Source organism: Antechinus flavipes, chromosome 2, assembly GCF_016432865.1.
Source record: "Antechinus flavipes isolate AdamAnt ecotype Samford, QLD, Australia chromosome 2, AdamAnt_v2, whole genome shotgun sequence".
NCBI lineage: Eukaryota > Metazoa > Chordata > Mammalia > Dasyuromorphia > Dasyuridae > Antechinus > Antechinus flavipes.
This window is the reverse complement of record NC_067399.1, coordinates 182562124-182578629: the sequence shown is the minus strand read 5'-3', so window position 1 is coordinate 182578629 and position 16506 is coordinate 182562124. Positions and strand designations below refer to the sequence as shown.

Below are 16506 nucleotides of genomic sequence, written 5' to 3'. Positions count from 1 at the left end.
ATTGTTATATACTTTCATCTTACTGAATGCATCCCTGCTTGACAGGTTTCTTGTACAATTTATAATAATGATTCATCTTGATAGATTTAAGCAGCTTTTGACATTCAAGTTGTGAAAGTATATAAAGAACACTGAATTTGGCATCCGAGGATTAATCTCCACTACTTTATGATCTCTATGATTTTCAGTAAATTATTTCTCTTCTACAAACCTCAGTTGTCTCATCTGTAAAATGAGAGTTTTGGACCAGATAATCTCTAAGTTACTCTTTACTTCTATATGTTATGATATTATAGTTATATAACATCTTTTCCGCAGTCATACTAGTTCAAATTTCAAAGGTCTGAGAAAGAAAGAAAATCAGAAAAGCAAAGAATTTCTGAGTTGAAAGGGATCTCAGTGGCCAACTACTGTAATCTATAGAGTAAATGGATTCCTGTCATAACACATTTGACAAGTGGTTATTCATCCTTTTCTTGGAGCACTTTAAGGAAGTTAAAGCTTCTACCTCCCAAGGAAGTCCATTCCACTTTTGGATAAATTTATTGATTAAGAATTTTTTTTCCTAACATCAAATATAAACTGACCTCTTTAGCTTCTATATTTCTTTAAAGAGGGTAAAGTTATTTTCAAACTTTAATTCCATAAGGAATTTTCTCCTCTAATACCTACAAAAAAACACTACAATTTTTTTTTTTATAAAAAATCATTATTTTTATAGTTTAAGATAGGGGAAATAGTGATGAATGTCGGGTCTAAAGAGATCTGAATTGACATCTCACATAAAATACTCAATAGTTGAATAAGCAAGGATGGGCAAGTTTAGGCATCTAGGTGGTATGGTGGAAAGCGTCCTAGTCCTGAAGTCAGAAAGATCTGCATTCAAAATAAGCCTCAGAAATTTACTAGCTGTATGATCTTAGATAAGTCATTTGACCTCTGTATGTCTTAGCTTGCTCATTTGTAAAATGGGTAAAAAAAATAGCAGCTACCTTTCAGAGTTCTTTTAAGAATAACATGAGCAATATTTGTGAAATTCTTAGTATAGTACTTGGTACACAGTAAGCACTATATAAATGCCTACTATTAACTCATTTAACATCTGAGACTCAATTTCCTAAAGCAATTTAAACCTTTATAAGATAGGTGAGGATTAAATGAGATGTATATATAATGAGTTTTGCAAATCTTAAAGTGCTATATAAATGGAAATATTTTAAATTAAGGAAGTGTTTTTTGACACCTATTATATTTAAATATACCTCTACATAATACTTATACCTAACTCATCACACAAACTCTGAATTTCAATTCTTTCTTTGTTTAAAAAAATATATTAACATTAATATTGTCATTGTTTTAGCCTTATGCTATTACCAGCAGTGAAAACTTAAACAAAATCCCGTAATTCTGTCCTTTCAATTATGAATTTGTGTGCGTTTGTATGTGTTTCCAGACCTATGGCTTCATTTATATAATGAAGTCCTCAGGAGGAAATATTCTATATTAATAAAAATCAGGTAATATTCTATAATTTAGAGTTTTAGAGAGTTTATTGGGGCAACTGAAAGTTATACAGAAAAATGAAGGGACTTTTTCAGTATCATATATTCAGAAGCTAAATTTGAATTCATTCAGGTCTTTCTGACTCTAAGACTTTCCCTAAGACTCTAAGACCAAGGTGTTTCTCATACCCATTATACTAAAGAGGTAAAATATCTAATGATAAAAACATTAAAATTTTAAAAAGTTGTTTATAATAATATTGCTATGTCCTGATTTCCAGCATAAAATAAAAGATATAGAGTTGAAAAGGATTTTAAGATAAAGAAAAAAACTGAGGCCCAGAATATTTTTCTCCTTGTCACATAGCTAATAATTAAAAAGAAAGAAAAATAAAAGTAAAAAAAAAAAGATTCCAAATGCAATAATCTGTGCATCTCTCTTCATTGACTCCATTATATACCCCAAAGATGATGTTTTGTTCACTTCATTACAATGAATTTGAGGATGTTCTTGACATATTTTGGTTATACAAAATTCAATGAAGTTCAATATTTATGAGATTACAGTTGCTTGTTGACAAAGATAACAGTTTTAAACATCTATGAATGATAAACTATCTAATTATCAGATTGACATTTGTCAAAGTATCCACCTTTTGGCTGGATGGAGAATGTATAGTCATGTTTTTAAAATATCTACATCAAATTGACAGTAAGGCAGTTTGATAATCTGACAGTGAAAATAAGCCCATGAAACTCAAGATCTAACTTTTTTATTATAAAAAGCAGAATGAATAGTTTTTTTTTTTTCTATATGACATTTATACAAAACCCATGAGTATGGAATCTATTGTTTTGGACTATTCAGATAGCAAGGCATTGTATTTTGTTCTTTTCACCTTTTTCAATGCAGTGGATCAAAATCTATTTCTATTAGCATAAGAAAGAAAAAGAAAAATGGGAGAGGGATATAAGGAAAGTGAACAGAAGAGAAATATTTTATGTAGTTTTGTGTAAGGTAAAAAAAAATGATTGAATTTGGAAATTGTGTCCAGTTTTAATCTATTGTTAGGCTGGGTTAACTCAAATTATATAAAACAAGAAGTCTCATGACATGAGGGAATTATTTTTGGTTTTCTTGGTGTAATAACATTTTTGATGTTCAATCATGTCCTATTCTTTATGACTTTATGACCATAGCATGGCAGACCCTTCTGTCTTTCACAGTCTCTCAAAAGTTATTCAAGTTCATTTTCATTTTTTTTTCTTTGACACTAGCTATCCTTCTTATCTTCTGCCAAACCCTTTTCTTTTTACCTTTAATCTTTCACATCGGGATCTTTTCCAATGAGTTCCATCTTCTCATTATGTAACTGACATATTTAAGTTTCAGTTTTAGCAGCTGACCATCCAGTGAATAGCTGAAGTTAATTTCAATAGGTATTGATTGATTTTATCTCCTTGCTGTCCAAGGGATTCTAAAAAGTCATTGTTAGCACCAGAATTCAAAAACATGCATTCTGTTGTATAGCTTTTCCATACTATGAAAAACCACAGCTTTGACTACCTGGGCCTTTGTTGGCAAGGTGATATTTCTGTATATTAGTAAGCTAAATTTTCCATAGCTTTTTTTTTTTATTTAAAGGAGCATTTGCTTAAATTTCATGGATGCCTTCATCACCTGTAGTAAACTTTGAGTCCAAGAATATAAAATCTGACATTGCTTATATTTCTTTTCCTTCTTTATTGGCATGAAGTAATAGGAACAGTTGCCAAGATCTTAGGTCTCTTTTTGTTTGTTTTTTGTTTTTTTATATTGAGCTTCAAGTTGAGTTTCTATACTCTCCTCTTTCACCCTCATTAAGAGGCTTCTTAATTCTTCTTTACTTTCTGTCTTCAGAGCAGTATTATCCATATATTTGAGATTGTTGTTATTTCTCTAGGTAATGTTAATTTCAGCTTTGGATTCTTCCAGGCTGAATTTCTCATCATGTGCTCTCTATATAAGTTAAATAAAAAAGATGACAATACATAGTGTTGTTATACTTCGTTTCAATTTTTAACCAATTAATTATTCCATGGTTGGTTCTAACTATTGCTTCTTGGCCTATACACAGTTCTTCAGAAGACAAGAAAGATGATCAATAGTCTTATTTCCTTGAGGACTTGCCATATTTTGTTGTGATCCATAAAGTCAAAGGGTTTAGTACAGTCAATGAAGCAGAAGTTGATGTTTTTTCTGGAATTACCTTGCTTTCTCCATAATGCAGAGTTTGAAAATTTGGTTTTCTGCCTCTTTGAAAACTATTCTGTTCTTCCAGTAATTTTTAGTTTACATCTTAAGTATCACCTTGATGGCATATAAAATCAGTGCAGTTATTCAGTACTTTAAACATTCTTTAGCATTACTTTTCTTTAGGACTGGCCCATAAATTGTTCTTTTCCAACATAGTGGTCACTGTTCTCCAGTATATCTAACTCTAGATAGGGAACCACATCATGTTGATGTAAAGATTTTTTTCTTCAGTTCTTTTGTGTATTCTGGCCACCTCTTCTTCATAGCCTCTGTTTCTGTTAAAGCCCTCTCATTTTGTCTTTTATCATGATCATTTTTGCATGAAACATTCCTTGGATATCTAATTTTGAAAACATGTCTTGTCTCCCACAATATTCTTTTATTCTATTTTTCTGTATTGCTCATTTAAGAAATCTTTTTTTTCTCTCCCTTGAGTTGTCTTTATCTTTCCCTTTCTTCTTTCCTTTTCCCTTTCATTCTTTCTTCAGTTATTTGTAACGGCTAATCAGAAAGCCATTTTGCTTTCTTTCTCTTTTTTTTCTTCAAAATGTTTTATAATTGTTGTTGATGATAATGATGCTTCATTTATATTATTGTGAAAATTCTATCTATTGTTTTTCAGGCATTTTGTTTACCAGATCCCTTAAAATTATTCATCACCTACACTTCATATTCATAAAGGATTTATTTAGATCATATCTATATGGACTGAATTTTTTTCAACTTAAGTCTAAATTTCACAGTAAGAAGCTCATGATCTCTGAGCCATAATCTGCTGCAGGTCTTATCTTCACTGACTGTATAGAATTTTTCTACCTTTAGCTGCAAAGTATATAATTAATTTGATTTGATTTTGACCATCTGGTAATGCCCATGTGTAGAATCTTGACAAAACTCTATTATGAGTGCTATCCAAATAAGAATAAAATACTATACATTCATTATAATGTGTTTATTGACTAACAAACTACTTCTCTTGGAAACTGAAAATGTTATCTAGCATACCTGACATTTACCCTCTAACATCACCTAAATGAAATATCAGTGAATTATTGAGTTACTGATTATAAACTTAACAAATGCCTGTTCCAAAAAGGTCAGTTCAGATTTCAATGGGTTTACTACCAACACTACTCTCTCTCCTGAATCTTCAGCAAAGTCTGATTCTTCAGCAAAAAGGAAGAACCCAAGATATCCATGGCTATTTCCTTTCTCAGACTAGAGAATTCTTACCTTGGAACTGAGCATTAAATCCTTTTCGTCTATGGTTACTGTCAGATGTAAAATGGAGTCTTAACCAATTCTTGCTACTGATAACAGGAGAAGGAAGATTCATTCCAGTTAGCCTAGGCAAAAAAAAGAGAGAGAGAAAAAAAAAAGATTGAATTTTAAAATTAGTCAAGGAAATCTTCCTATATCTACTTGACTTCTGGAGATGGAATACCAATACTTCTGAGATATGAGATCAATTAGACAATAATAGTAGAGATGACCTGGATTGCAAAAGGAGATTCCTATTCTTTAATAGGTTGTACAAAATTATCTTTGAGATGCAAAGAGAAAACTTTTGTGTTTTTACCTTAAAAATGGGTAATTCTTTGTATCTCATAAACTGGGACACAAATACATTGTTGGTGGAATTGTAAAATTATCCAACCACTCTAGAGCTGCCTGGAATTATGCTCAAAGTACCATTACTGGGTCTGTATCCCAAGGAAATCATAAAGGAAGGAAAAGGACCCATTTGTGCAAAAAGTTTGTAGCAGCTCTTTTTTTTTTTTTTTTTTTTTGGTAGCAAAGAATTAGAAAATCAGTAGCTACCCATCAATTGGGGAATGACTGAATAAGTTGTGGTATATGAAGGTAATGAAATATTGTAGAGTGTGTGTGTGTGTGTGTGTGTGTGTAATGAACAAGCTTTTTTTAGAAAGGCCTGGAAAGATTTACATGAACTGATACTGAGTGAAACAAGAACCAGGAATACATTGTGAATACATTGTACACAGTAACAGCAAGAATGTGCAATGATCAACTATGAAACATTTGGTTCTTCTCAGTGCTTTTATGATCCAAGGCAATATCAATAAAATTTGGATAGAAAATGCCATCTGTACCCAGAAAAATAACTATGGGGATTGAATGCAAATCAACACATGATATGTTCACTTCTTTTTTTCTGTTTTCTTTCCCTTCTCTCATGATTTTTCCTTTTTATTTTGATTTTTCTCTCCTAACATGATTCACAAAGAAATGTGTATTTAAAAAGTTAATAGTCATGTATAACCAGAAAAAATAAAACAATTAAAATATTTATTATCACCCAGCCTTGTCTTTGGTTCCTATTCTAATATTAAAGTGATATATGTAATCATGGAAAGTACACTTCTGCTTTCTGGACCTCAGTTTCTGTATCTATAAAATGAGGAATTTCAGTTGAATGATTTCTAAGATCCCTTAAAACTCTAAAAAATTCTGTTGGGATAACAATGCCTTATAATTGTTTCTGTTTAATGCCTATAGCCTCTTTAAGTTATATCTTGAAATTTTATTTCAATGCATAGTGTTTGCTGTCAAAATAAATAAATAAGAAAACAGATGAATAAATAAGTAAACAAGTAAGTTCCCCTAGCTATAGGCTACTCTATGGAACTGCAGCAATGAATTAAACAAACAATGAATTTTTCCAGCATTGAGAATATTAGTTTTCAGCATTTGGTTAAAAAAAAGTATAGAATCTATTTAGGTTTGACCACAATAAATTGTAAGTTTATGTCCTCTCTCAAAAAAAAAAAAAAAAAAAAAGAAAGAAAGAAAATGATCCACACAAATCTGCCTTATTCAGAAAGATTCAAGTCTTTCTGACTTAGCACAGTCACACATAACTGATTCCCAAACATATGTAATCCTTCTATTCTTTTATTTGAAGGGCTTTACTTTCCTACAGAGATTTTGTTACAGATTCTATAGATAAAGGTTATATCGCTGTTTGCCTAACACTGAGGCTATCCAAGTCAATATTGGATTCTCAAATACATAACCTTGCCAGCCTATATTTAGAGTATGAGTTTACAAAATTAAATTCCTACCATTTTCTTCCATTTTATTACAGTCAGATCAGATATATTTTCCATGATTCATTTTGGGTTCTCACAAATTATACAAAGTTATGTTCTTCCTTTATTTTAACAAGTTAAGCAAATAGCTTCTCTGTCTCACTCCATTCAAATCTCCCCAAATCCCTGGGAGAGTTGAAGGTAAATTATATAGCAATGTTGATAAACTTGAGTAGGAAATGAGGGTATTGGGGGTGGGGAAGTAGAGATAAGGAGGAATAATTATGATGTAATCAAATCTAAGGATATGAAAATTAGGAATACTATTTGATTAAACTCAGTGCAATTCTAAATATGGAAATCTAAAAAAAAAATTTAAGTAAATCAACATGATAAGTAGAGAGTTCACTTTGTATAGCAAATTCATTTTGGAGGCTTGTGTTGTTTGGTTTGAATGACTTAATCATTAAAAGCTTCCATAAAACACAACATTGGCTAAAATGATGTTACACTGGCATATAGGAGCAATGTCTTGAATGATCATCTTTGTCCATTTGTGATATTATAGTCAGTCAAACGACTGCTTTCTAATGTGGTGTGGTTACAGTGTATCAGACTGAAATGAAACAAAAATAACCAGGGAATCTATATAGTATAACAGTTAAAGTACTGGGCTGGAAGCAAGTAAGACCCAAGTTCAAATAAGGCCTCAAGCACTTATTAAATGCTGTAATCTTGGGCAAGTCATTGGACCTCTGTTTGCCTCAATTTCCTCAACTGTAAAATAAATAATAGCACCTATCTCCCAAGATTGTTGTGAGGATCAAATGAGAAAATATTTGTAAAGATATTGTTTATTATTAATAATCAATATTATTACTGGCAGGTATTATATACCTATATAAATCAAAAATAATAATAGCTAGTAATTATATAGAATTTTTATGTTTGAAAATTGTTTTACAAATACTATTTCATTTTATTTTCACAATAACCTTGAGTTGTACATTATTGTTCTTATCTTATAGATAACGATATTGATTATTTCTCCACTATGCTCTGAACCCTAGCTATCTTTCTTTGATTATGCCTCTTCCCATGTAGAAGGAAGAAATGTTTTCTTTAGAATTAAATTCTTTCCACTACATCACTACCCCATACCCATTTGAAGTCCATCAGATGATGTCAATGCCCCAGCATTAACTCTAGATGTCTTGGAATGTTTGCAGACTGTATGGTAAGAGAATAGAAAGAAATTCCCAGAAGAGAAATGGAATATCGAAATATTAAGGGATGGGAAGGAAGAGAAGAGGAAAATTAATGTAGGAGACAACTTCATGGCTAAGTTAAATTCCAGCTATTATGAACAGATTTTCCTTCTTGTATGAGGAAGTAACAGTCCAGATATCCTTCCAGCAATGATTGCATCTTGAGAAATCACAGTTTAAAAAAAAAAAAAAAACCCTCAAAACTTCACACATCCACCACTAAACTGGAATGGCTTTTAATCCCTGAGGCTTCTGGACTCAATTGCTAAATATTCTGTGATGGATTATGTAGATAGTTTTAAAGTTTAGAAATGATCTCAGGAGGGCAGATTTAAGTCATTCCCTTAAAACAAAGACAATTTATTGATACCCATGCCTACTCAAGAGATCATCAAGCAAAGCTTTATTTAAAATGGTGGATAACATATACAGCTTTATTCCTATCTCATATTTTAAAGCAACAGCTAGTGTCCTTATCCTTTTATGCATATGTCCACTCTGTTGGGCATTTAGCATCTATTCTACTGTGTAGTTACCACACACACCACATACATACACATTGGTTAGAAAAAAATGAAGGCTCATGAAAAAGTGGCTGAATATATAGTAAATATGTCTGTATTCTATGAACTTGGACTTGACGTGTGCTACTATACAATAATTTTGCAATAAACTAGGCCTTAATTCACATTAACCTATAGTTGAACTAAAATATTATAAGATTCATGTTGATAAATATAGAGGGCCAGAACTCTGAAAAGATATATTTGAATCTGTCAGCAAGGTACTTATAGTTAAGCATATACTTAGTACTTAGTATGGTGATGTAATGGTAGCATGTGCTCAGTGTGTTGTAGTGATATAATTATCCTGAGGTATTTAAGGGAGTCTTAGACAAAGAAGATTCTCTCTCAGCCACAGCTCTCAGCTACAGACACAAGAGAAGATGTCAGACTCTGGACTCCAGACTCTGGACTCCATCTTTGAACAACCTTGTGGCTCTCCTGCCTCCTTTATTCCTCCACTAAGACCAAGAACTCAGGCTGATCCCAAGGTCTTCCAGAGAATTAGCTGGGATATTACAAATAAATAATCTAATAAATAATTAATGAATTGTTCATTATAATTAAGGAATGATCAGTAACATATATTTTGCTTTTTTCCACCAGAGAGACCAAGAAAGAATCAGTTTTAATAAAGTATCACAATTATTTTTGAAATTAAGGCCATTTTAAAAAAACATGAATGTTTAAATTAGATATAATCTCTTCTGTTTTCTCTTCCCAATAACTTTACTCTAAAAAAAGTGAAGTATATTTGCATCTTCAAAATTCATTCCTGTACTTTCCCACATTTACTCAAAAATCACATTATCCTGATTGTGATTCTTTCTTTTTCTTTTTCTTTCTTTTTTTTTTTTTTTTGGTGATTTTTTTCTATAGAAATTATTTGATAAAGAAAAACTATGATTCTAAAAATTCAATCCAATCTATGCTTCCACCTCAAACCTCCTGTCAATATTCCTTTTCAAACTGTTGAAATCTATTTTGTAGGAATTCTCCTGAAAGCATTGTTATAAGTATCCTTAAGCTATCAAAGGCTCTGCATAGAAGCAGATTTAAGAAAATATCAATTATTTCATTATAAACTCTAGATTGAATATAATATTAACAAAAACTTATATTCAATTGATCAGAATTTCAACAAAAATCAATTAAAATATCAAATACATGACATAATTAATGAAAAGTTTTCCTTGTTAATTGAATGAATTATCAAAAAATTTTCAAATATATAAATAGCTTTTTTTTCTAATTTGGGACAACAAAATGGATCTGTAATATTAACTTTTTTTCAAAATATTAAGACAATATACTTCAACTTACTTTGTTATCTTATTTTTAATAGAATCATAGTAACTTTCAGGAAAAACACTGTTGCATTGACATTCAATAACTCTGATATTGATCAGACTACATTTTAGCACCTCAAGGATGTCATTTATTAAATCAAATAATGGCTATTTTCTTTTACATTTAAACTAAAATTCTTTAAAGCACATTTATATGCAAAATTGATTTTTATAATTAGTTATAATTGGTAAAAGTATATTATAAAATAATTGCAAAAAGATAAAAATCTAAAACAAATAAGATTATACAATGGGTTTGACTATTGTAAATAATAGCTGATTGCTCAATTAAATGAAATGATCTGTTTAGTATATTTATAAAACAGACTTAAAAAAAAACAAACTAAGAAACAAAAATGCAGATGAGTTCACATGGGAGTTTTTTTTTTTCCTTTGCTTAGAAAGAACTTTCTACAAAGATATTTAGGAGAATGAGATAATCATTTTCATTATCACCAAAACAATAAGTCCAAGAAAAAAAATGAGCCACCAATCTGGCCTTTAACTTCCCCAAATATAAAATGAAGGAATTGTCTTTAATTCCCCAAATATAAAATGAAGGAATTGTATTAAATGTTTCCTAAGTTTCCTTTCAGTTCCAGCATATTATGTTCACATCATTTATTAAATAACTTGAAGAAAAGAAAACATTGAGAAGTCAATTATCAAGACAATTGCCTTAAATGTGTTCAAGGAAAAATGCCAGAAAATTTGAATGAACTGTGTTTGGGAGCTTCTCTGAAGAAAGGCAAACTTATTAGGTTGTTTATTTGAAAATCACTATATAAATCTTAGAAGTTTTGTATTAGAAAAAAAAAATTCCCAACACAAATGGCCAACTGAGAGAGATACAAGCCTTGACACTTTCAGGAAAGGGGTTCAAGTTATCTTTTCTTTCTGAGGAAAAGTAAGCAACTTTCAAGAGTTTGACATTTTCTCCTTCAAAGACCTTTATTATTTGTCATTACAGGGAGAAGGGCATAAAGACTATATCTAACATTCTTATAAAAAAGTCATCAAGGTAATTTACAATGTATTGCTTCATTTATGTCTTTTAGGGTATGCACTGATCTTCAATCTTCAAACAAAATACTTTTATTTACATCTATAATTGTGTATTGGCTGTACTTCAAAAGAAAATCAACTTTCTGAGTTGGGTGAAAGCATGTTAAATTTCTCCCAGTATGCTCAGTCCTAGTTTTAGATAGTATGAAGATTTAAAAGGAGAAAAATAAATAATTCTTGCCCCAACAAGACATAATTTCTCTGGGAACATAAGCAGAAATGAGAAAAGAATACATTTTAAATACCATTGCTGAAAATTTAACAGTAACAAATCTTTACTGTTTCAGAGCTCTTTGTTTTAGTAATTCTTTTTATTAAATTTCAGTTTACTTTGTTCTTCCTAATGTTCTTCCTAATGATGGAAAATTGGTTATACCTCTGAGATGTGCCTTTGTCTCCTCTCTACCTCCAGACTTCCCTGGCTGCATTTAAATCTCAGTTAAACTCTCATTTTCTACAGAAAACCTTTTCTGATTCTGCTTAGATCTAGTGCCTTCCCTCTGTTAATTATCTTCAATTGATCCAGTATATAGCTTGTTTATTATGTCTATAACATAGTTGTTTGCATATTTTCTACCCCATTAGAATGGAAGCTCATTTAGAGTAGGCAGAGAGTGCCTTTCTTTATAGTCCCAGTGAGTAAAGTATGGGGTGCATTGTAGACATGCTGCATGTTTATTGACTTGCTGACTGATTCATAAGGGTAGGGATTAGACCTGTGATTTTAATGGCATAAGAAACTTCTGAATGAGTAAATTCCCTCTACTAAAGCAAGTTGGCACTTTCTGTGCAATTTATAGTCTGAGAGAGTTGCTAGAACATTGAAAGGTGAATTGATTTGCTCATGATTATGTACTCAGTACTTGTGTGAGGACAGATTAAACCTACTCTTTCTTCTTTGTTGCCCACCCTCTATCTACAAATCCAGGCTCCCTTTCTTTTGTATATTGGCAGAAATATCAGATCACTGTCTTCTCTCTAAAGACAATTAATGCTAATTTCTTTATCAGTTACTCAAAGATTTAATTTTCATAGCTGTAATTAGTGTCAAGGCTCCAAAGAGTAACAGCAGTCTTCAAGACAGTTTTGAAATTACAAAGTATAGAAAATACTTTTGATCAAACATTGGACTGATTAGCCATTTAAATATAATGATCCTCAAAAATAAATTAAGTGGTCTATCTTTGTTGCCCTTTTTGTTATATATTCTCTTCTCCTAAGTCCTAGCGTTAAGACAATCCCTCTTTTGCTTCCACTTTTAGCTGAGGGCATTTAATATTCCTTATAAGGAAGAGCTGACTGGTTATTAGACTGGACACATGTATTCATGACATTTTTAAATGTAATCTATCTTAATGAAACATATATTTTTAAATAGTAGAGTGATTTGATCAATGAGAACAATAAGATTCATTTTCTCGCATTCTTTACTGAAATTTCAATACCCTAATATATGCCTTAAAAGGTGGTATTCAAATCACGCACCAAAAAATCATTCCATGTGATGGAATAAATTTTATGATGTAATACTCTCAATTTGGTTAGGTTATTCCTTAATATAGGATCCATCTCTAGATTGAAAGTCAAGGGTTCTTGAATTTAGTACTACCTGGGAAAGTGTGTACTCTTCCAGCTACATCCTTTGAGGGACTGATTGTCCCACCTATAGCCTAAGAAAGATTTTGAGGACAAAATCGGAAAGAACAAAATATGTATATAAAAATACATTCATGTGTAATAACTTCATGTGTTACAAACTTGCTACATTTAAATTAGTAATTTGGAAAATTATATCTCCTTTTCCTTTATCTAACTCTTAGAATCCTACCATTCCATGGCTCATTATTTTATTGTTATGTTTAAAGACAGATTATCTATGTCCTTCTATAGAAAGTGGTTCTTAGATATACATTCTATATGTGAACATCCAAAATATGTGAAATTTTGACATAAGACATGGATGTGAGCATGTATGGTATATCCATCACTTACATCAATATGAGAAAGTAATATAATTATTCCACAATGGCCATATTCTTCCCATCTGTTCTGCTTGTCATTAAACCCTGAATGATGCAAGATTTTTTTTCATATGCTCTAACACTGAAAATTTTAAAAAGCAGGTTGTGCTTCAGGTGACTCAATCATCTCAGTTCTGGAGCTCTTGCTCTGGGGCCTACATTGACTTATTAGTGAATATGCCATAGATAATTTTATATAAATCTCACCCCCACCATACTTCAAATTCTACGGCAAGCATCTTTTGCTATCTATTGTCACTTCATGTACATATTCTTTCCCATTTCCCTTTAATGGCTTGTTTTAGAATTGTAATCAAATTAATAATATTATAGCTATTGGAAAGGGAAGGCTAAACAATTCTCCTGTTGCTCTACTTATTATTCCTGTGACTTCCAAGGCTATCACTTATTTTTATGTATTTTCTTCAATATTAAAAAGCAAGCTTTTTGAACACAGGGATGATTTTGCTTTTCTGTTTGTATCCCTAACATTTAGCTCAGTGGCACAAAGTAGATGTTTAAATAAATGTTTTCTTTTATTCTTTTTTTTTAAATTCAGTTATTTGATTTTTGCTTATGATTAGAAATATATTTTAATTGCTTATGAAAAATAATCTGAGGCAACATTGCCTAATAAATAAAAAGTCAGCCTTTCAAAGATCTGGGTTCATATCCTATGCCTAATATATACTGTCTCAATTTAGGTAAATTATTTAATCTCTCAAGTATCTAGATAACTCTTGTATTGTAGAAACTCAATTTGCTTTGCAATGGTAAAGGGAGTTTCTTCATTGTAGGTTCCCTATATAAATGAAATGACAAGTATAATTCAAAATATATATGTACATGTATGTGTAAGTTTTAATAGTTTAAAATATCATTAAGACTTTTGGAAAATCATGCAAGCTTAGACACAAATACACACAGGTATGTATGTATGTGTATTGATGGTATAGTACAAATATCTTTAGACTTGTACTCAAGAAAGACCTGAGTTAGACTCTCATGCCTGCCACTTTTTAAAATAATTGTTAGTTCTACTTAATCCTCCTGAGTTTTATTTTCCTCATTTTAAAAGAGGAGCTAACAGGAGCTTGCAGTATATACTTCATAGGGCTGTTGGGATGATCAAGTTAAACAAAATACTTAAGGGACTTTGTAAACCTTAAAGTATCATAAAAATTTTAGCTATTACTTCTTTTTGTAAATTAGGATCATACTAATTAAGCTATTTTTTTGCCAAAAGGGAAGACCCCTTTTGAAATCATTCTTTTATATTTCAGAAAACCTTATTGAGCAATTTAAAAACCAACTAAAGGACATTCACGCAATCTTATTTTAATCAGGGTATTTAGAATCATAGCTTATCATCCAAAGATAATAAAAACATCTCCAAAGCAGCTCATTTTGGGATAGATTTGATTTGTTAGGAAACTTTTATTCACAATCAGCATAAATCTACATTATTGTTAACTTTCACTTTTTTCTTATAGTTCTTTTTTGAGGCCAAACAGAAAAGGCCTAATAATCTGCATTCTTTAATGATAATTCATAAAATACTTGAAGTCAATTTCAGTCCTTTTTCTCTAGATAAACATTCTGTTTCCATAATCAAGCTTCAAGTTACATGATTTTGAGGCACCTTCAATCTATTAGTTGCCCTTAAGCTCTTTAGATTATACATTCCTTCCAAGTATGGCATATAGAACAGAACATTGCTTTAGATATGCTCTCAACTGGACCAAGTAGAGATAATTACTTCCTTAGTGATGGACACTATGTCTTTGTTAATGAAGCTTGAAACTGTATTATCTATTTAGACTGTCATGCTACATTTTTGATACACATGGAACTTATGGCGCAAATAAATACCTCAATTAATTTTTATATTAACTGCTTCACAGTTTTATCAATCTGACTAAAATAGAAGCCCAACTGAGTATACACCTTGCATGGGAAAAGTACTGGTCTTAAATTTTGAATCCAAAAGAGACGAGTTCAGACAGTGGCTTTCATATTTATTATGTGGCCAGAGAGAAGGAAAGTAAGTAAGAAAGAAGAAAAGAAAAGAAAGAAAAAGAAAGAAGCAAGTAAGCAAACAAACAAAAAAAAGAATAAAGGAAAAAGGAAATAAGGGAATTCATAAGCACTATTTATATATTGGATCCTAGGCTAAGCACTTTACACATATCAGATTTGGTCTTCAAAATAACTTTACAATGTTGGTTCTATTATTATCCTCATTTACAATAGAGGAAATTGCGGCAGATAGAGGTTAAAGGACTTATTCAGAATAACACAGCTAGAGCATATTTGAATTTAGATATTCCTGAAGATGCAGTGGCCTATTTTCTGTGCTAACTAGCTGCCTCTAGTCACTTAGGCTTTCTCAGATTACTCAATAATCTCTGTGATATCTACCTCATTAATATATTTTTAGGAGCAAATGTGATTTTATATACATATATATGTATGTGTAGGTGTATACAGTATACAATACAAAATACAATATGTATGTATATATTTACATATCTTTGCCTGCTCTCAAGCAATATATTATTGTTATGCTATTCTCAGTATATACAAATAGAAAAAAATGGTATTCTTCAAACCTTGAGAAACAAGCTATTAATTTGTGCTCAAATTTCTTTCTTCCCTAAAGCTGAATAGCTGTGGTTATCAGTTCATGGGATTATCAATTTAAATCTGAAAAAAAAAGCTATGGAAGGGTAACCTTTAGCCCACCACTACCACTTCTATTTTAAATGTGAGGAATATGAGATCAAGAAAAGCATAGTGACTTGCAGATTAGAAGTATAAGGTCCAGTTTTGAAGCAAGATCCTCTTACTTCCTATCCTAGTACTCTTTCCAATACTTCATGCTGCTACATATAAGTTGAAAGAATACTATTTCATTATGAAGATTCATCAAAATTAGCTACTTTCAAAATCAAATAAGTTCCTAACTTAGTTTTATATATTATATGTTACTATTGCTATATAAGTGATATATGGCATTTACACATATTATAATATAGAATTTAACAAAATGACTTTTAAATGAAATGCCACCTTAGTCACTTACTACTAACCTTGGCTGCTTACTTAGATTCCCTAGTTTTCAGTTTCTTAACTTGTAAAATGAGGGAATTAAACTAAAAAGTATCTGAAATCCCTTGTAGTTCTAAATTTATGATCCTATAAAAATCCGCATTTAAAGAAAAGAGATAATAAGTCAGGCTACTATATAGAATTTACCTGTTATAATAATAACATCATGCATTTAATAAATTCAGATTCTTGTTCTCTCCTTTTCAAATTCTCTAAAGAATCATTGAGTTGGGAAATAAATAAGGGAGGCAATAAAACAGCTTGGGAAAATAATT

The 16506-nt window shown here is 30.8% G+C and overlaps 1 protein-coding gene across 1 annotated transcript in view; it reads right to left on the bottom strand.

The window, feature by feature from the left end:
* The window catches only part of CSMD1 (CUB and Sushi multiple domains 1), a 2716069-nt gene that overhangs the window by 1065608 nt on the left and 1633955 nt on the right, over window positions 1-16506 (bottom strand). Inside the window, exon 6 of the mRNA XM_051975995.1 lies at window positions 5035-5147. Coding sequence (XP_051831955.1) covers window positions 5035-5147 — 113 coding nt within the window. The remainder of the gene's footprint in view (window positions 1-5034; window positions 5148-16506) is intronic.